The 21,522-nt window shown below is 37.0% G+C and overlaps 3 protein-coding genes across 3 annotated transcripts; all 3 read left to right on the forward strand.

Annotated features, from left to right (window-relative positions):
• Positions 4,265 to 5,307, forward strand: LOC18771134. Its single transcript, XM_007202513.2, has one exon. The coding sequence runs from the start codon at positions 4,521 to 4,523 to the stop codon at positions 5,145 to 5,147; it is 627 nt and encodes a 208-aa protein (XP_007202575.1). The 5' UTR covers positions 4,265 to 4,520; the 3' UTR covers positions 5,148 to 5,307.
• LOC18769631 (21 kDa protein) lies at positions 9,846 to 10,923 on the forward strand. The gene has a single exon (XM_020567771.1). The coding sequence runs from the start codon at positions 10,091 to 10,093 to the stop codon at positions 10,697 to 10,699; it is 609 nt and encodes a 202-aa protein (XP_020423360.1). The 5' UTR covers positions 9,846 to 10,090; the 3' UTR covers positions 10,700 to 10,923.
• LOC18769714 (RRP12-like protein) lies at positions 13,655 to 21,466 on the forward strand. The gene is made up of 18 exons (XM_020569135.1): positions 13,655 to 14,258; positions 14,438 to 14,957; positions 15,118 to 15,378; positions 15,491 to 15,582; positions 16,144 to 16,353; positions 16,439 to 16,843; positions 17,424 to 17,560; positions 17,686 to 17,779; positions 17,887 to 17,943; positions 18,283 to 18,426; positions 18,574 to 18,642; positions 18,801 to 18,914; positions 19,140 to 19,301; positions 19,458 to 19,586; positions 19,698 to 19,799; positions 19,896 to 19,975; positions 20,160 to 20,309; positions 20,600 to 21,466. Exons 1-18 carry the CDS (start codon positions 13,758 to 13,760, stop codon positions 21,162 to 21,164), a joined length of 3,792 nt encoding a protein of 1,263 aa, XP_020424724.1. The 5' UTR covers positions 13,655 to 13,757; the 3' UTR covers positions 21,165 to 21,466.

Consider the following 21,522-nt stretch of genomic DNA (forward strand, 5'->3'; position numbering starts at 1 on the left):
GTCTCTCTCCATATATTTTCCGCGCAAAATATATGATATGGATAACATTATAAACCACATTTTCAGTTTTAACTTACATTGTCCGATTCAAATATATTCAATATTACACGTAAATTATTTGACACATATTATGTTTTAACTAAACTCTACATGTCACTCGCCCTTGCCCTGCCCAAGAACAACAAAGCTAGATGTTAACTGCCCTAGACTATAGCGCAGTGCAACCTTTGTACAAAATACTTTTTACAGCACAAAAGTTTAGGATATTGCCCACCCATCTAGCTCTCGAATTTGTAATTTCTTCATTTTTACAGCTAGCTAGTTGCACAAAAGCCATATTTTGCTACCTCTAGTCATTGTTAATTGCATCTTCGAAGTCCAAAAAAATTCCAAAGTACAGCTATTCCTACAGCTTATTTTATTTTTTCACTTAACAAAATAGTAGCCCATCTCTTCCAAAATTTCTGAATCCGACCTTGACCCTTCCACACGACAGGGAAGCTCCCACCCAAATTTGTCCATAGAAATTTTGCTAACATAAAAAGTGATAGAAGATGATTTTTATTTTTATTTTTTTAATACAAGTGATAGTCTAAATTATAAAAGAGAGAGAGAGAGAGAGAGAGAGAGAGAGAGAGAGTTTCTTACACACACACGACCAAGATATCATGGAGATTCGAACCTAAGACCATTAGTTTGCAAATGAAGATCATTTTTCATTTTTCACTTAAGTAGACCCTGTTAGCGATAGAAGATGGATTGATCACGTAGGTTTTATCTCTACTTTAATTATATATATGATGTGCTCTATGCATATGATAAATGTATAGATTCAATTATTTTTATTGTTGTTTTCCATGTACAATTGGACAAAATAAATAATGGCTTTTGCACCTTTCAACTGAGAAGGACATCAAGTGATCAGATTCACATAACTGTGGGAGCAAGTCTGCTGCATGCACTCTGACTCTAGTATCATCGCTCACCAACACTGCACTAATTAGCGCTTTAAACCTTTTTCATGACTCTGTGAATGCATCCCATTCGAGAATTGACAAGTCTTGTTGGTTTCAGAGAGGAAGCAGACATGAAAATTCTTCAGCTTTGCAAAGTTAGGGTTAGCAATATTGCAGACTAGTAGTAGAAGATAACTTTGTTCGAAATCAATAGCTGACTTTTTGGAAATGGAAGTCAAACAGAGCCATCAAACGTTGGTTAGATCTAGAAACAAACTGCAAGCTTCTTGTTGACGGACTTATAATTATCAACATTCTAGTTAAGCTTTTATGGCCTTCATTTCTATTTAGGACTTCAAAAATACTAAGTTTCTTTAGAACTTGAACTTGAACCTTTGTAGTTGTTTGTGTAAATAATCTCGTGGGAGAATATTCGCTTTTAGATTCTTCAACTTTCGATCTTCCTTCTCTCTCTTCCTCGATTCCTGTAAAAAAGACTGGAGTAAATAGACCACACCCGGGTGTTGGCCAAAGGCCCTCCGATGCCTAAATTAGTTCGAGTGTTTGTAGGAAAACAATAACTAAGCAAAGGGTACGGAGTTGTATGTATGGTGTGAATCAGGCGGCCGGAGCCGTGTGGAGAAAATATGTAGAGTTGAGAGGGAGAAAGAGCTTCAGGTATTTTTCTCGGGTATTAGGAGTAGGTTTAGATGTACTTTGAATGATGAATGAGGTTGGAGCCTTGGGACTAGGGTTTTGTAAAGAATATGCTAAGTTTATTCTCTACCCAAATTCGTAGGGATCGAGTCGGACTTAGATAATATCTGAATTAAATGATATTATCTCCTTTTATGAAGATAATATCTGAATTAATAATATTATCTTCTCTTTATTATGATAATATCTGAATTAATGATATTATCTTATTAAATAAAGATAATATCATATTAATTAAGATATTTATCCCAATTAATTAATTAGCCAGATAAATTGGTTCAATTAATTAATTTAAGAGATAATCTTCTTTTCTACGTGACGTGCTATGATTAGAAACGAAAATATTTGCTTTCACAGTAGTCTCAAAAACGGCCTCGAAGTTTTCTCACTTTGAATCTCGTGCAATCTAGATAGTTGGAAGAGAAAAGCTTTTTTTCAATTGTAAAGACCCATTGGAGATGGAGTTGCATTATTATGACTTTCGCATTCTTTTCTTTTCTTTTTTCTTTTTAGACAGAGATTTTTATACGTAAAGGTCTATCTATTCTATTTTGTTTATACCAGAGATAAACGGCCTATGACAACCGAACACGTGGACATGATCGATTTTGGCTGCAGAGACGCCTTCGGCATGCTTCCTACCGAAGCCATCTATCTTGGCCTTTTTACCATCGGACACGTGTCATGCTCACAATCCATGTCCACAGTCCCACATCGGAAATATGAGCACAGTGCACACCTCCCAAGACCTATATAAGAAGACCCCTATCCCCAAAAGGAAGGGAATCAGAACTAACGGTACGCTACCGATTGATCTGTCAGTTAATATTACTAAAACCGTACTTACTAAAGCATCGGAGAGCCTTCGGCCGGTACCACACCGGTACCCCAAGGACTTACCGAACGCGTCCTTTTGCAGGTACTTACTCTTCTGAAGCGAGACGTCATCCGAAGATAGTCACCTGCCGAAGGCATAATATAACTAAGTTGACGAAATACGTGCTAAACCACTTTTTCGTATCAATATATTTCATGAAGAATCTTTTGGGGTTATGGAAATTTGAACGATTGTGAAGTTTTTCCAAGTCTAATTCCTTATTTAGTTTTCTTTAAAATGTAATAAATTTAATACTTGAACAATCTAGGTAAAATGATGATCAATTTGTTTTACAACATCTTTAACAAGGATGGAGTGCACCAATACAACGGGAATCACCTCTATTAAAGAGATAATACACAAAGTGGTATATAGCATTTGTTAAATTAAATAATTATTAAGTTTATGAAAATTTTAATTGTGTGTGAAATTGAATTTTCAGGTGCAAGTAGAAAAAGAACTCAAAATATATATATTCGCCCATCCACAGCCCTGTTTTTTGTATTTGTCTTGGGCTCTTAAAAACCATATGTGGTTTTCAGGCTGAAAATTTGTCACTCCATGTATCCAAAAAAACATAGCAGGCTTGCATGGTTGGACCCAAATTCTAAATTGGTTTGATCACTAATTGAGGGGTTGTTTGATAAATTTTTTTTTTCTTTTCCATTTTTTATTTTTTTGCACACTCTTTTTATTTACTAATTTTACATCACCGCAAATGAAATGCACTTCAGTTATCAAAATTCGGTATTTGAGACCTTTTGACTTGGACCTGGCTACACTTGGGCATATTATAATATCGTAAAAGAAATACAAATATGGAAACCTGGGCACCATCCATCTAATCTTAACCCCTACAACTTGAATCACGTGTAAGGTAACTTCATCCCTACACTCATAATCAGCATTTCATATAGTTAACTACCGGCTATCATCTATGACTTGCAAGTCTTCTCCTTTTACCTAACTCCTTCAAAAGCCTTGGCCCATTAATTAATTTATTATTATTTCCCAACCAAGTCTTTTTTCTTTTTCTTTTTTCTTTTTCTTTTTTGCCTTCTATTATCTAAAGGTAGTGAAATTTATAGGTAAGAAATTCACATACACACGCATTACTTACGTGTACCCACGTGTAGGCTATAGCTTGACTAGCGTCAACCGTCTCTCACGTTTCACGTTTCTTGCAAAAAAATTTCCAATTTTTTCTTTTTAATCTTACATTAATATTCTACACAGTAATGCGAACGCTCCTAACTTAACGAGGTGTAAAATGTAGAAAAATACTAGACATATCACATTATTGTACTATATTATAAGTTTTGTTTTTAATACGTTAGAATAACTAGGTCTTCATGAGCCACCGAAGGCAAAATGCAATACTTTTTTATTATTGACAATGGCACTTTGGCTTTTTGGAGACTTCATCCTTCAAAGAAACTTGCAAAGAAAAGACACAAATCAAATTGCTAGTGTCAAATTGAAATGACGGCCGAAAACTATGAACCGCATGCATAATTTTACTCTACATTTCTCCATCAGTTTCTAGACCCCCATACTATTTTTGTGTGGTCAGCATGATAAGGGAGGAGGCGGAGAAGGAGAGGAACTGTGGGGTTCACGAAAACGAATACGACACTTGGTTCCTGGCCTGACACGTGTCACAGGACTAAATCATGCAAGTGGGAAAATGCGGTATAATAATTGGGATCTACCTTGAGCAATTCGCATCTTAGCTCTCGATTCTTGGCATCTCTATTGGCATCTCTCTATACGGATCCTAAACTGGACTTGGCACACCAACCATAACAAATCCAACGGCCCAAATTCTCCCTCGGATTCTCTCTCCTCCCACCATAAATTCATCCTCACCAGATCCACACCTCGTATTCTACACCACACTCGGACACAAACCTTAACACAAAACCCCCAGAAAACCCCTGTTCTGTTGTTCTGTTCTGTTCCATTTCAACATGAACTCTGTGTTGGATTCTCCTCTCGAAGCTCTTGCTTTCAACTATGTCAGCTTCGGATTGTTCACTGTTGTGAACAATTTGTGGACTTGGGTCGCCGTTTTGACGGCCGCCGTCAGCTTCTTGAGCCTCAGGCTCAGAGCCAGTACCAGAGCTGCCAGTACTGCTATCTCTTCTTCTTGTCTGTTCAACTCACCACCTTCCAATGACGACCGGAGCTCAAATGGGTCGTCACCGGTTCCGGAGATAACGCCTTCGGAAACTGCCGACGAGCCACCGCGCTCTGTTTTGTCTCCGGTGGCTGCGCCTTGTAAGTTTGAAGATGATAGAGTAGTAGTGACAAAAGGGTTGAAGTTCACTCTGTATTATGAGGATAACGCAGAAGGCCGCGTTGACCTAACGGCGGAGGAGGAAGAGGAGGAAGCGGAAGAGAGCGCCGGCGATGAGGCGGTGGCTGAGGGTTGTGGGGAGTGGTTGGAGGGTGTTTTGAGGCTGAGATTAGGGGAGATGGGTTGGTACAGGCACCAGGGCTTGACGGAGCTTAACGGTAACGTCGTTAGATTATGGGATGGTTGTAGAGTTGGCGAAAGGCACAGCTCATCAAAATCAACACACCGTGTCATGTAGTAGTTAGATTGTCGTATGGCAGAGGGAGTTGTTTTATTCTAATAAGCTTCTGTTCTTGGCATTAGGGTTGTAAAAAAAATGTAAATACATTTTGTTTGGGTTAAACATGATTAATCCGCGGAATCAATGCAATGCTAATTGGTTCTTTTTTGTTCTCTAATTCTTATTCTTTCCATTAAATCAGATTATATTGCCAGTTGATGTGATTTATTATTGTACCTCGTGTGTGTTTATAAAATACATACATATATATATATATATAATTGACAAACTGGGTACAGCCAAAATAATAAGAGAGAAGACAGCAGCAGATAAATTATAGGACTGATGCGGTGGAGGTGGTTGTGTTTGGTGGTACTATATTAATTAATAACCATTTATCTGACTAGATATGCAATTATAAAATGGTAAGTGAGGCTGAAGCAGCTTCATTAACTTTATTCTATTAGATTAATTAATTGCACCATATTTTTATTTTTATTTTATAGTACTAGCGATAGTATAAATTATAGCAGAAGGAGATTTCTCACACACACAACTACAATGCTTCATCTGCAAGTCAATATCTTTTTTTCCCGAACTAAATTCCATTAGCAAATCTCCTCTAATCTTACTAATAATGTTGATTGTTGTGAGAAATTATTATATATAATATAATTATATAAAGAATCTTAGAATCTTGTAACAATCAATCAAATGGTTTCAAGTCGCCTACATATTGACAATTATGTTTAACAAATGGTCCTTGTAGTATGTAGGACCTGTTGGGAAAGATGAGTACGTGTAGGCACAAGAATGATGTGGATTCATAGCAGTTTTGATGAAAAATCATGCACTTGTTGTATATATACGACACAACCTAAGAAAAATAAATATAAGTTATAACACATCATTATGAACAATCTTTGATTGGTGAGACCTGCATCAATGACGACCAATGGCCACCAACCATTACTCAGGGAATGGGTGCATAGAAAAATAAGCTACTAACTCTCAAGGTAGAAGGCTTGGAGCTAGAATTTTTGCATGTTGGAGGTAGGACATGTGGAAATATTTATATATATATATATATATTTTAAAACAGTATAATAAGTTGGAAAGTCCAAATTATATGTCCTATGTATATTTGATGGTATACAGTATACTCGGAAGATGCAAAAATTTCTCCTCAATTTCATGTTTATAGTTAGCAAAAGCATGCATTAATTAGTTCATAATCTTGAAGCACATCTAAAACTTTTTGTGGTTTAATAGTTGTGTAACATGGGAGATGAAAAATTTCCTAGTATTTTCAATAGCATAGCATAATAGAACTTTTATGTGTGTACTGAATTATATGCTTGATGGATTCCAGGTAAGAGAGGTTGTACATGTACAATTGATAGCAACCTAAACTTGTTGGGCTTCCCACCAAAACTACAGCCATATGTTACAAGCTTCCATTACCATCACCAATAATTCTTCATGAATACCTCAAACCTGTTCTCAGCAAGCTGGTGTGAAATCCTAACTTGTAAGTAAATATAGGAAAAATAAATAAAAAATACTATGCCCAATTTCCTATATAATACTTGACACCTTATGTTATTAGGGGCTTTTATAACGAGGGGCAATGTTAAAGAAGTGTTTTGAGAAGTTCAATCTAGCCGTCTAATATTGAGGGATTGATTTATCAAAGACCCCACCATTACAATCTTACTATATGTTACCAGCTCATGGACATGATATCATATATCATCCAAGGGTCCATAGGGTCTCAGCTTTCATAGTTGGTGGATACTGTGTATGCATCAGGAAAATGGGCCCACAAATTTAATGGTGGGGATTGTGAAGCCCGTTTTCTCCAATTGGGCCAAAAGCCCCAACTGCTCGCAATCCAGCTTCACGTGGGTAGACCCCTTACCATCTCCACTCCAGACAAACCTAATTTCGCTCACTCTGGCATTTTATCAAACACATCGTGCGCCACACATTTTGAACTCAATTGGGCCTGCTGGAAGAGCTGCAGTGCCCGTGCTGTCAAATGTTTTTACCAGGAGAGGGGAGAGAGAAACCCAAGAGAGAAAATTGCATATGCAATTTATACGGTGGGGTAGGCATTATGTCACAATGCAATTCCAGACTGCATTTCACATGCTGTGTTTCAGAACTTAACCCCTGCCATGTCAAATTCATGGGAAAGGCTGTTGGGCTCACAAAAGTGTGTTTCTTATCGGTTTTCCGCTGCTAATAATAATTCATGGGTAAGGGGACCCATGTTTGCCGATCAAACTCCCACTCACTCACTCACTCCATCAAACTGGCATGCAAAGGAGTTGTTTTTGATTTCTCACTCTCACTATTATATAAAGTATAATTGGTTCCGTTTGGTGATGCACATTAAATCACAAGCCCCTATACCTACACTATATACTATATATAGCTTCATTTCATGTCCCCCAATTGGTATCTTAATTGAGGGTGGGCTTAGCCTGTCGGTATTATTCTTTTAACCAAATACTTATATTGTTAAATTATAAATGGAAGTAAATAAAAAATCAACATGAACAAAAAGTCTGGTAATAAAACATTTTTCCAGTAAGTTAAAGCATGTCAATTAATCTTATATACGGATTATTTTTCTTTGGAAAGTGGTTATGGTATGGATACAAGTAATTATGGAGTCACATGTAGACTTAAAAATGGAGAGAGATTTCCATAAAACGGAGATAAATATATCATTTTGTTATTCTCGATCAATAATGTTATGACACGCATGATAACACTTCCACATAGCATAATGGTATTGGTCACGGATAGCAAAACACTACTATTCTCGTTGCAACTAAATTTTTCTCTTAAAAATGGCATTGCCTACCCCTAACCTTCATATCGATCTATGTACTTAATTATGATGATGTCCCCCAAAACTAAGATATTTAGACTTCTTGCTTCAAAAAAGAGTTTTTTGACTCCGCCTCTAAAAATAGATCTTTTAGTGAGTTTTTATACATATACAAGACCATACAAGCCAAAGAATAGTCCATGTTTAAGAAAATGACTTTTTTTTTTTTTTGATTTTCTTTGGGGTCTCCTACAAAGAATAATCCATGTGTTAAGTCATTCGTGATTGTTTAACAAAATGACATTTTTTATGATTGTTTTGTTTGGTCTCCAAATTTATTTGAATGCCACCTCACTGAAACATTTTGAGGAGCAATGGGTCGGCAGGCAGCATGCACTGAACCCGGTTGAGGACTTTGGTTATTCGTCAATGAATACATGTTTGCATGTTGGCTAGTGATAGGTTGATTACTTGTGGTGCATTTATTCAGGGCCCTCGACAGGTCCCGAACACTTAGCCAAAATAGCCACAAATTGGGGAGCGTAAATTTGTAATTAGATTGCCTATAAGAAACACAAAGAAAAGATGTTTGACAAGATGTGTTCTTTGGTTAGGGGATTTGAATTGAGATATTTAAACTACCATTTTTTGAGTTTTTTGGTGTTTTCTTAAAACTCTCTTATATCTTTGGTTAGGGAATTTGAATTGAGATATTTAAATTATCACTTTTCGAGCTTTTTGGTGTTTTTGTAAAACTCTCTTATGTCTTAAAAATTACATGAACATTCAGGTTTAAGTTTGTTTTTACAAAATTCCTTTTTATTTATTATTCGTCTAAAAATTGATGATTACATTGAAAAAATGCTTATACAAATGATGAAATTAATCTCAATAAATGCATATGCAATCTAATCTAAAAAGTAAACTTTGTTATTTGAATAATTTGTTTGTATAAAATCATTAATCTTTGGAAGAGAAATCAATAAATAGAAATTTTCTGAAAACAAATTAAAATCTTATGGATATTTGTGTAATTTCTAAAACCTTAGGGAATTTTGTGAAAAAGCCAAAAATCTTAAGTAGTGTTAGTGTAAATAACTCATTTGAATTTCTCAAAAAAAATTTCCATTGCTTTTGTTATTTTTTTCGTTTTCATTTGTTTTGATGATTATCCCCAAAGAGGAAAATAAACTCCCTCCTCTCCCCCTACACTTTTTTTTTCATAATAATACAAATAATCAGACCACTACAAAAAAAAAACAAAACAAAACAAAACTTACGGGTGTCATTAAATTATTCGTCCCAAAAATAGTGCATAGATAGTGATGAGTCTGAGACATGGGTCGGTTCAATTAAAGGAGTGGATGAAATAAATACCATCCATATCTTCAACCCAAAGATTTACCAAAGTCAAAATGACAAAAAGTAAACTAACATGGAAGTGCTTTTGAAATAATTAAAAGCGTTTTCAATTAAAAGTGTGTTTGACAGTATTTGGCAGAAAAGTTTAGAAATGTTTTTGGGCTATAGAAGTATTTTATGGATAAGCACCTATCATGTGCTTCTTCAGAAAACACTCCCGAGTATTTTTCCAAAAAGCACTTTGATTTCTTATAAAAATTTCAACATCTTTATAATAAAAGCGTCTTTAGTAGAAGCACTTATAAGTAGAAGTGCTTTTTAGAAAAGCAGTCCCAAATGAGCCTATAGAATGAAAAGATTGGTTAGTTAACTATACATAATCAAAGGATGAAAAAATTGATTAACGAAGTATTTGATACAAGCAACATTAAAAGAGAGAAACTCAAACATAAAAAATCAAATGCAAAATAATTGCTCTTAACGATTTGAGTTACAAACCTCTCTAATTTCATTGGACTCAAAATTAACAAGCATAATTTTGTTCGATTGTTTCGTAGCCTTGCCCCCCAATCAAGCACACATACCCCTATAAAACCAACCGTTGGCGCACCCATTAATTAATTAAATACAATCGTATCAGACATCCATCAGCCCAACCACCCAAACACATACATTCACACTCTTCTTCACTCTACTCACCCTCACCCTTCTCTCTCTCTGTCTACCTCAGATCTTCCCACCATTACACATCAAAACGATGCGTTTCCTGCTCTCTCTCCTCCCGCTCCTCCTCCTCCTCCACTCCCTACCCTACTCCGCCGCTGCGCGGAAACACAACCCACACAACAACCCAACCAACTCATCCCATCTCGTCCGTTCGTCATGTAGCCACGCCAGCTACCCCAACCTCTGCATCCACTCTCTCTCCACCTACGTGGGCCCCGCAAACACCCCTCGCGACCTGGCCCAGGCCGCCGTCACCGTCAGCCTCTCACGAGCCCGCCGCGTTTCCAGCTACCTCGCCCAACTCTCCAACTCCGACCAGGGAACCAAACGAGAGCTTTCCGCTCTCAGCGCCTGCATCGACCTCATGTCCGAGTCCGTGGACGAGTTAACCCGGACGCTTGACGAGTTGAAGCACCTCCACGCCGAAACGTTTCTGTTTCAGATGAGCAACGCCCAGACTTGGGTCAGCGCGGCCCTCACAGATGACGACACGTGTCTTGATGGGTTTGAGGAGCTTGATGTGAAGGTGAAGGCGGATATGAAGCGCAAGGTTACGAATGCGGCTAGGGTTACTAGCAATGCGCTGTACCTGATCAACCGCCTCGATGAAAGCCGTGGTCGGCCCAGATCTAAACCTTGATGAGAATGATGATGGCGATGCACGGCCGTGATTCTGTTTCACCGGGTGTATCAGATCAGTTCATGCCGCGGGCGTTATCTATAGCGTGTGTAGTTCGTTCGTACTCTTTTGTATTTTACTTTTGAGTTTTTTTTATTTATTTATAAAGTTGTACGTATGATCTCATCGACTGCTGCATGTATAAACTCTTCCTCATAGTGTATCATGTCATGTTTTATCTAAAACTAGGCTCTTCCCACGCACAAGATTAAATTTATTTTAGAACTAAAAAAGATAATTGATAGTTGTGTGTTCTAATAAAAATAAGATCAATAATCTGATTTTTCTTTTAATTTTAATTTTTTTAAATATAAAAAGTGTGAATTTACCATGTTATTCTCATTTAATCAATAATTTCAATTCTTTAAACTAAAAACATTTTTTTGGTATTTTTAATGTTTCACAATTATCTACCTTTTACTTTATATATATAGATAAAAAGGCTATCAAATTAACTATTGATGTCCTTTTTGTCTTTTACTCATCAAAGTCACTTGAATTACGTGATAAATAACAATGTTAAAAAACACGTTTATAACCAGAAGACAATATTCTAAAGAGATATTTAGTGATATACCCATTTCTAGCACTAATATTATAAATAAACCCTACACAATTGAATTCCTATAAACAAACCCAAAAAAAACCCAAAAAATGATAGCTGGCCTTATTGAATTTAATATTGATTATTAAATTACTTTGATGCCCTATTAAGTGCTTTGGGTATTTTTATGAGATTTTGGGGTTGGGCTTGTTTTAAGAAATTGATGGCAGTTTTGTAATTTATAAGAAGTTAAAAGCTTTTTTGTTATGTTGTAAATGGGCTTTGGGTGTGTTTCTAAAGTCCATTTTATATAGGATATTTTTATAATTTGGGCCCCCATATTGGGTATAATAGTGAATCTCCCTATTCTAAACTACTGTAATTGTAATAGAACTCGTACCACTATATTCTAAACTAATCGAATTGAAATGAAAATCGGGTACAGGGGCAAACTTACTACTTTAATTAATTGGGCAAACCCACTTGTACAATTGTATTATTTCTTTGTTGTAGCTCATATGCCTGGAAAAATTCTGTGTTGGTTCATGAAAAAATAATTTTGATCATAAAGCTCAATAATGACTTGGAAAAGTTGTGGGGCATCATGAATATTTAGGGACCAAACTTTATGGTGTGTATACAAAAAATGAAGGAGCTTTTGAAAGCGTTTGGGACTTGGACAACCAGAAAGCATGTGACCAAACTAAAGTAGCAAAATGGCAGCTTTTGAAAAGGTGTGAGAACACAAGGGATCAATTGACTTAAGCCATTCGATCAAGGGCTGGGCCCACACAAAGAAAATTTACACTGTTTGGAGTTCAAAGATGCATTTAACAATAACTAGAGCTAATTTTTATCGAAGTCCAATAAGTTGATATCACCATAATCACCAACAATCCATCTTAAACAAGTACATATAGGGCTCGTTTGGTACACCGTATTAGACTCTGAATAGGAGTAAATAGTCTATGTTAGGTATTTGGTGTCAACTTGTATTATTTAATTACCCGACTATTTTATACGGTTTGGGCTTTTAATACTCTCCTTACCTGACTAACTAATACCACCCACACACCCGGGTTTAGATAATACACGCTTAATTATACGGTTAGAGAAAAAGAACACGTGTTCTATGAAAAAAAATCAGACGCTCTTTTCATCTTCTTCTCCCTAGAGTTGTTCTCTACTATCTTCTCCACAAGTTATTTTCTTCACTCTTCTCCAGGTATCCATCTCTCACTCTCTCTCTTTTTCATACTCTCTCCAATATGCTTTATATATTTCAAATTTTTAGTGGAAATTAGGTTATGAATTTTTTTTTTTGGCATTTTTTTTAATTGAATGTTTTCTTTGTATGTGATATAGTGATTCGACGTTGTGGGAATATTTAGATTGTTGGTATTAAACAGAGTATTGCCAATTTTCGTCCAAAAACAAACAACTGTGCTAGTGTTGGTAGTTTAGTTGAATACATACATACATGACGACTAGGAGAGCAAAATTACAAAATTAAAATTGTATGAACTTGAATTCTAGGAACCATTTTTTTTAATTTGTCAATTGCTATTAGAAAAGCAAAGATGGACTTGTCTATTAATGACCAAATTAAGGCACTACGGCTAATTTTGGAGAAAGCAAGTGATGAAAAAACATTCCTGACATTGGATGGTGCTATGAGAAAAGCATTTGTTCTTCTCTTACTTGGGGCGAGAGAGTTGTGATTCACTCTTTGATGTAGTTTGGTTTATGAACAACTTTCTCTTTTGCTCTTAGCACCTTAATATGTGATCACTTTGAATTATACATTATTTGGTACTGTTTTTATTAACGTATGCAAGTATGTTGGAATTTTTATGAGATACTACAATTATGATAATGGGTTATATGAAAAAAAATCTTGGCAAAAACAATTGAAAAACAACTCTTGTCATATGAATCTTACCCAAAAAAAAAAATTGTGTCATTTGAATCTCAATTTCCATTAAAATTATCAAAGAATTTTTTTAATTTTTTTATTTATAAATAGTCTGATCTGATGTTATCCGAAACATCACCAAACACAGTATAACTTAGTCAGATTATTTATTCGAAATAGCACCAAACGCCTTATAATATTATCGATAAATAGTCAGTACTCTCCGGAACAGATTAATACTATCCGACGGAAATTAGTCAGTACAGTCCGACGTACCAAACGAACCCATAGCCCTATAAAAGAAGGGAAAAAAAGAAGAAAGGAGGGTTATATTCGGGGCAACGCGTCCGACCCGGCCCAGTAAAATGTAGAACCGTTGAGCCCAAAGGGGTCTGGAAAGAATGTCGGTTGTTCGCTTCACGGACTCAGGACATGAACCCGCCAATTCTAACTGGGCCAAATTCTCCTTCTTCACTCTCGACTATTGTCCATAAACCCTAGGTACCTCCTGAATTCATTGACGCTAGGGTTTTTCTGCAACTCCCCAATCCCCGCCCAACATGGAAGGGATCGAAATGGACGACGGTTACACTCTTCCCCTAATCGAAGACGACGACATCTGCACCTCAATCCTCGCGCGCTTCAGCAACTCCACGCGCGAGGACCACCACCACCTCTGCGCAGCCATAGGCGCCATGGCTCAGGAGCTCAAAGACAAGAACCTCCCTTCGACCCCGGTCGCCTACTTGGGCTTCACGTGCTCTTCTCTCGACGGCCTCTCCTCCCAGCCCGAGCCTCCCGCTCATGTGATCGACGCCCTCCTCACAATTCTCTCCATTGTCTTTCAAAAAGTCTCGGCCGCAATTCTCGTGAAGAAGTCCGAGTTCCTATCGGAGCTCTTGGTGCGTGTTCTGCGGTCTCCGTCTTTGACAGTGGGCGCCGCCGTCTCAGGATTGAAATGCATATCGCATGTGCTCATCATCAGAGGCCGTGTCAACTGGTCTGATGTGTCTTCATTGTATGGCTTCTTATTGAGCTTTATTACAGATTCCCGCCCTAAGGTGAATTGCTCACATTTTATTTGTTCTTTAATGTTGATCGGTTATCATAGAATTCATTTCATTTCTGATATTTGTAATGTAGATTATATCAAATGGATTGAAGTTTTAATTTTTATTTGGTGTTTTAGATGTCTACTTTATAATGTACTTATTTTTATGCTAATTGTATTCTAAAAAAGGTGAGAAGACAATCACAATTGTGTCTTCGTGATGTACTGCAAAGTCTTCAAGGAACACCGCTGCTTGCCCCTGCAAGTGAAGGGCTTACTAACTTATTTGAAAGGTTTCTTCTGCTTGCTGGTGGGTCAAATGCAGATGCGGGTGAAGGACCCAAGGGAGCTCAGGAGGTCTTGTATATTTTGGATGCTTTGAAAGAGTGTCTTTTTCTTATGTCAATCAAGTACAAAACTTCCGTCCTCAAGTACTACAAAACTCTCTTGGATCTGCACCAACCACTTGTTACAAAGCGCATAACAGATAGTTTGAATATACTTTGTCTCAATCCATCTACAGACGTTCCTCCTGAAGTGTTGCTCGATCTGTTATGCTCATTAGCTCTTTCTGTCTCCACAAATGAGACATCTGTCGATGGGATGATGTTCACAGCTCGCTTGCTCGGTAGTGGAATGGCCAAAGTTTATTCCCTCAATAGGCATATATGCGTAGTTAAACTCCCTATTGTATTCAATGCACTCAGAGGTTTGTAATGTTTTCCCTCCTTTATTGACTTTAGTTGTATACATGTTACCTTCCCTATACATTTAAAAAAATCTTCCCCTGAGTTCCTGTTTGTATCTCTTTCCATTATAGAAAGCAAGACTCAAAAAGTACTGTGGTGTTTTTTCTTTGAGTTTGGCAGATGTATTGGCATCTGAGCATGAAGAGGCTATACATGCAGCAGCGCATACATTTAAGAGTCTCATTCATGATTGCATTGATGAAAGCTTGATCAAACAGGGAGTTGACCAGATTGTAATGAATGCAAATCTGGATGCAAGGAAGTCTGGGCCAACTATAATTGAAAAAGTATGTGCTACTATTGAAAGCTTACTTGGTTATCACTACGCTGGTGTCTGGGACCTTGCATTCCAAGTTGTTTCAGCCATGTTCGATAAATTAGGTATTGCTTTTGCTGTATCTGACTGTTTTCCTGTCATTTTTAACTAAATTGTTTTTCACTTGCTATGCACTCTCCATTTCATTTAAGAGGTGTAATATCCGTTATCATACAGGGGTATATGCTTCTTATTTCATGAGGGGTGCGCTCAGGAGCTTGGCAGAGATGGAGAAGTTATCCGATGAAGATTTCCCTTTCAGGAAACAGGTCTTTTTCATATCATTCAGTTTTAAGAGATAAAGAGTACTGTTACTTGTCATTATCTTATGGATCTCTATATTTGCTCTACGGCTATCTTTGTTGTTTGACAATTGTGGCTGTGTACTGGTTTGTTGACTGCAGTTTAATGGTCTTATACCATCTTTTACATTCTGGATTGCAGTAATTTATTATTTTTTTGGGTTTTCTGGCCACCCAATGCTAAAATAAGAAAAGAAAAGAAAAGCTATAATTCCTCATACTGTATAACTTGCAGCTGCAAGAATAATTGATGAGGGAAGCCCTGTTTTGTTGCATTGCTTTGATCAGGGATATCTGGTCTAATATTGCAAATGCATAATATATATATAAACCTTATATTCTATAGCTACAGTTGTAGGTTTGATATCGTAACTAGGTCCACTATTAGCATTTACTAAGTTTTCTTGGTTGCAAGTCAAACTATTTTTTTTTTATAAAGATTATTTGGAAGCTTCTTGTGTCCTTTCGTCTTTGTTTACTCTCTATTAGTGCAGCACTTACTAATATAATGACTTTATTATTTTATAGCTGCATGAATGCCTTGGATCGGCTCTTGTTGCAATGGGACCTGAAACATTTTTAGGTCTTCTACCTCTTAATTTGGAGGCTGAAGACTCAAGTCAGGTGAATGTTTGGCTCTTTCCGATACTGAAGCAGTATACTATTGGTGCACGTTTGAGCTTCTTTACAGAGTCAATTTTGGGTATGGTTCGAACGATAAAGGAGAAATCTAGAAAGGTATTTAACAGTTCATACTGATGGAGTGTTAGTTGTTTAATTCAGATGGAATTTTTTAGTTATGTCGTCGTCTTGTATTTGGCAGCTCGAGTCACAAGGACGTATTTTTTCATCAAGGAGTACAGATGCATTTGTACATGCTTTGTGGTCACTGTTACCTTCATTTTGCAACTACGCTTCAGATACTGCTGAAAGTTTCAACGATCTAGAGCAAGCCTTGTGCAGTGCCCTTCAAGATGAACCTGAGTTTCGTGGAATAATATGCTTGAGCTTGCAGATTCTTGTACAACAAAATAAGAAAATTGTGGAAGAAATGAATGATCTGTCTGATAGTGAAGTAGGTAGTGCGAGATACAGAGCTATTGCTCATTATACCCCTCAGGTTACAGCAGATAACTTAAGCGTGCTCAAGTCATCTGCTTGCGAGTTACTGCATGTTCTATCAGGTGTTTTCTTGAATACCACAAAAGATGATGCAGGCTGTTTGCAGGTACGTAAGTATACTGAGGTTATATGTCTGATAGTGTTTGTCCTGCAAAATGCTTGACAAGAATGCCAAATTGGCATGGATTTTAAAATAGTCATGAATTTGTGAGTTTGCCACTGGAGTAACAAATACAGCTCCCATAAGAATCATGCATATCGTTGTTAAAACCAAAAAGTAAAAAGTATTCATGGCACAATCTTGTCTTCGAGAAAGAGAGGCGGAGAGGAGTTGTCTCTTTATCACATGTACTAGGTACTTGGTAGTGGACATTTTAAAGAATTTCAACATAATTGAGCGACAAAGGCAAAGGAAGAAAATGGGGTCGTGACAGACTCACTCTATAAGCTCCAGTCCCTTTTTTACAGTATCACCCTTTTCAGTCTCTTTTTTCTTTTCCCTGTGACGTTTTAAATAAATTTGTACCTCTTTTTTTCCCGTTGCTTCCCCCAACATTTTGTCTTTTTAAAAAATGGGTCCAATTTTTACTTGAAAATAGACCTTTATCTTTGATACATGTTCGTACTTGTTAATGTGGCATCAGTTTTTGTGAGGTTGAGATTGATTATGTTTGCACCGTTTACAGTCCACAATTGGTGAGTTTGCTTCCATAGCAGATAAAGAAGCTGTGTCAAAGTTTTTCCGAAATAGAATGGGGATGCTTTTAAAGGTTACTGAAGAGGCTAGCAAAGCAGAAAGTCCTAGAGATTTTAATTCCAAGCGGTATATCAATACTTTTTTGTTGTTGTTGATCTCGTTTAGTTTTGGCTTTTTATAATTTAATTATTTCTTCTCTCTCTCTTTGTGGAACATCTGACATTACATTAATTCTTCCATCTTAACTGCAGGGCCCAACTGTTTGACTTGGCGGTTTCATTTTTACCTGGTTTACATGATAATGAGGTTAATGTTCTATTTACTGCAATAAAGAATGCATTACAGGTTTGAAAGTCTTTCTCTTCTGTCTGGCTATTTTGTTCATTTCTAAGGGATCCTGCAATGCTTCAAAAAAGGAAAGGTTGCACTAACTAAGGGCTTCCTGACTTCAGGATGATGAAGGTTTGATACAAAAGAAGGCATATAAAGTCCTTTCAATCATTCTCAGGGTATGCAAAAGTTAATAATTTGTATGTTTTGAATTATATGGATAATCTATAATAATGCTTCCATACTGTGACTTTTATTGTCATCATCTGTCACTGGAAAATACGGGGAAACATGATTTACTGGGTGTAATTGGTTTGTTTTGCTGCTAATGTCGTAGTTGAAGAAGAGTTGGTCACATATATCAATCATAATTTTCTGGAATACTCATGTTTTCAAAAATAAGAAAAAGGAGAAACAATAAGATGAAATTATGTGCTGCTGGGCCATCACCTGCCTGTTACGGTGGTGTATTTTTGCACCCTTTTTAGCTTATGTATCTCTTTGCTGAATATGGTCAGGACTGTGATTCGTTTCTTTCATCGAATTCATCGAAGCTCAAGGAATTGCTTGACCTTATGGTTAATGTACTGCCTTCATGCCATTTTTCAGCTAAACGGCACAGACTCGACTGCTTGTACTTCCTAGTAGTCCATGTTTCAAAGGTATCCATAAATAAACGATACCTCACTTTTCAATTAATCTAAGATTCATTCCTTGTAGCATTAAATCTTCCATTATTAGGAACAAAGTTTAGATTCAAGTTTCGTATGTATGGCGCTCAATACCTAAGAACTTCAATCCTTTTGTAGAGTGACACAGAGCAGTGGCGGGATGACATCATAAGTTTCCTGACAGAAATAGTTCTTGCACTTAAAGAGGTAAAGTGGTTTATCAGCTGCAATATCTGGTTTAATAAGTAGTTTTAGTATTCCTGACGGATAAAATTATTGCACTTAAAGAGGTAAAAGATCTTGCATGGCTCTTCTGAACTTTATGTTTGATATGAATTGTTAATGTTTGTTTTTTTCCAATGCAGGCTAACAAAAAGACAAGAAATAGAGCTTATGATATCCTTGTCCAAATTGGCCACGCCTGTGGTGATGAGGAGAAAGGCGGGAATAGAGAACACCTGTTGGAATTTTTTAACATGGTACTGAATATTGTTTCAGATTGCTTAGTTATTACGGCTCAAATTTACTGATAAGTCTATTGACTAGAAGTCCATACTTCAGAAGTCTGTGTGAAGCAACCTCTTTTGCCCCCTTCCTCCTTTTGATTTTGACTGATTCTATCATCTTTAATTGGTCTTCTGTGGACCAGAGTAGAATTTGATATATAAATGTGTAGCAAGTCTAAGCTGATCTTATGGTCACAGGTAGCTGGGGGCCTAGCTGGTGAAACTCCTCATATGATCAGTGCTGCAATGAAGGGCTTAGCTCGGTTGGCTTATGAGTTTTCTGATCTTGTTTCAACCGCTACCAATTTGCTTCCGTCCGCATTTCTCCTCCTCCAGAGAAAGAACAAAGAAATAATTAAAGTAGACCCCCTTTCTTTTAGATCAGCATTTTGGAGTTATTAATTATTTTGAGTTAACTGCTTAATAAATCATTATGTGATTTGTTATTTCAATTGACCTTACAAGAATATTTTTGTTTATTTATTTTATTCTTAGTCGGGCGTTTCCTTATTGCAGGCTAATTTAGGTTTGTTGAAGGTATTAGTGGCCAAATCACAAGCCGAGGGGTTGCAATTGCACTTGAAAAGCATGGTGGAAGGCTTGCTGAAGTGGCAAGACGCTACTAAAACCCACTTCAAAGCCAAGGTTGTTTCCTCAATTAAAATGCTTGTGACTCAATTTAGACATCTAGTTCAGTTGGTTTGATAATTAGTCCAAATTCTGACCACTAGCTCGTCAAACCTGAATTAATTTCAGGTTAAGCTTCTTCTAGAAATGCTTGTCAAGAAATGTGGGCTCGATGCTGTTAAGGCTGTGATGCCTCAAGAACATATGAAATTACTTACCAACATACGGAAGGTCTGTCGAGGGGCATCTTGGTGGAATGAACATTGTCCAGGGTACTCACTACTTATTTCTGATCTTCCTTTGTTTTGTTTTTTTAATTGAACACAGATCAAGGAACGGAAAGACAGGAAACTGGGTTCTAAATCTGAGGAAGCTAGATCTCAAGTTTCCAAAGCAACTACATCCAGGTCTCAGTCTTACATAATTTTAAAATTAATAAATGCTTGAGCACAACAAATACTTGTGTGCATATTTATGTCTTATTGTACACACATGTATGTTACCAGTTGAAGCTTATGTGATATAAGCTTCAATTCAGCTTCTACTTGGCTATGTTTTGTAACTTTCTGTTATTTTCTATCTTCTTTTCAGGTTAAGCAGATGGAACCATACAAAAATATTTTCTGATTTTGATGATGATGAAACTGAGGATAGTGATACAGAAAATATGGATGCCAAAACAGTCTTGGGCAAACGTGGCAAGGCTTTCTCGCAGCTCAAATCCAAAGCATCTTCATTACGGTAGGTTGTATTTTATGTTCATAATGGATTGGGAATAAGTAGATTATGTATCAATCATGATCTTGGTAGCTAGAAGTTTGTCTAACAGGTGTTGCTTGGATCATATCGGACGGTCTAGAAATGTTAAAAAAATGATTTCTTAAATAAACACAATCCAATTTAAGCAAATTTATCTAGCAGATCATGTAGCCTGTGGTTCAGTTGGTGGTTTTGTTTGCCATATTTCGGAAGTTCAACATCATCCGATGCCTAATATAAATTAACACAATTGTTTGTAAATTGTAATACAGAAGAACAAAGAAGAACTTGCTCGATCAACTAGAAGATGAGCCACTCGACTTGCTTGATCGGCAAAGAACAAGGTCAGCACTTAGATCATCCGAGAATTTAAAGCGAAAAATGGAGTCGGATGATGGGCCAGAGATAGACGATGATGGGCGCCTAATAATTCGTGACGAAGCAGAATCGTACAAGAGAAAGCCATCGGAACCTCATTCGGATGCAAGAAGTGAAGCGGGTAGTTACTTGTCCGTAGACTCAAAGAAAACACAGAAGCGGCGGAAGACATCAGAGTCCGGGTGGGCTGCCACCGGCAAAGAGTACGCCAGCAAGAAGGCCGGTGGGGATTTGAAGAGGAAGGACAAACTTGAACCGTATGCGTATTGGCCACTTGATCGAAAAATGATGAGCCGTAGGCCGGAGCATAGGGCAGCTGCAAGAAAAGGGATATCAAGTGTGGTGAAGATGACAAAGAAGCTGGAAGGGAAGAGTGTCTCAACTATTCTCTCCACTAAAGGCTTAAAGTTTAAGAATAAAAGTAAGGTTCAGAAGGGAGGCAGCAAGAAGAAAAAATAGGTGAGGAACAGGACTACTTCGATCGACACATCGAAGGGAAACTTGTACTAAAGGGTTTTTATATTTTATATATTTATTTTTTTTAATTTATAAATTACAGTAATTTTCTTGATTTATTAATTGTTATTATTGTTCTTATACTGAATGGACGCTTGTTATGGGCTCGGGTCATGTTGTGGGTAAGCATATTAGCTGATGGGTTGCTAAAAATCTTCTAATGGGCTTTGTATTGCTGTTACTCCCTGAGGCTCCACTGTAAAGAAAGCATGAATGAAATGAAGTGGAACGTTTCTTTTATTTCCCATTTCTGAATTTCCTTTGTCTTTCAGTATTAGGGTCTATCATACTGAGCAGCCCA

Source organism: Prunus persica, chromosome G7 (assembly GCF_000346465.2).
Source record: "Prunus persica cultivar Lovell chromosome G7, Prunus_persica_NCBIv2, whole genome shotgun sequence".
NCBI classification, from domain to species: Eukaryota; Viridiplantae; Streptophyta; class Magnoliopsida; order Rosales; family Rosaceae; genus Prunus; species Prunus persica.

Coding starts and splice junctions, on each gene's coding strand:
- LOC18769714 (XM_020569135.1), top strand. CDS start 13,758: ATGGAAGGGATCGAAATGGACGACGGTTACACTCTTCCCCTAATCGAA. Junction 15,379..15,490: donor AGCCATGTTCGATAAATTAG/GTATTGCTTTTG, acceptor GTTATCATACAG/GGGTATATGCTTCTTATTTC. Junction 19,302..19,457: donor AGAACAAAGAAATAATTAAA/GTAGACCCCCTT, acceptor TCCTTATTGCAG/GCTAATTTAGGTTTGTTGAA.
- LOC18769631 (XM_020567771.1), top strand. CDS start 10,091: ATGCGTTTCCTGCTCTCTCTCCTCCCGCTCCTCCTCCTCCTCCACTCC.
- LOC18771134 (XM_007202513.2), top strand. CDS start 4,521: ATGAACTCTGTGTTGGATTCTCCTCTCGAAGCTCTTGCTTTCAACTAT.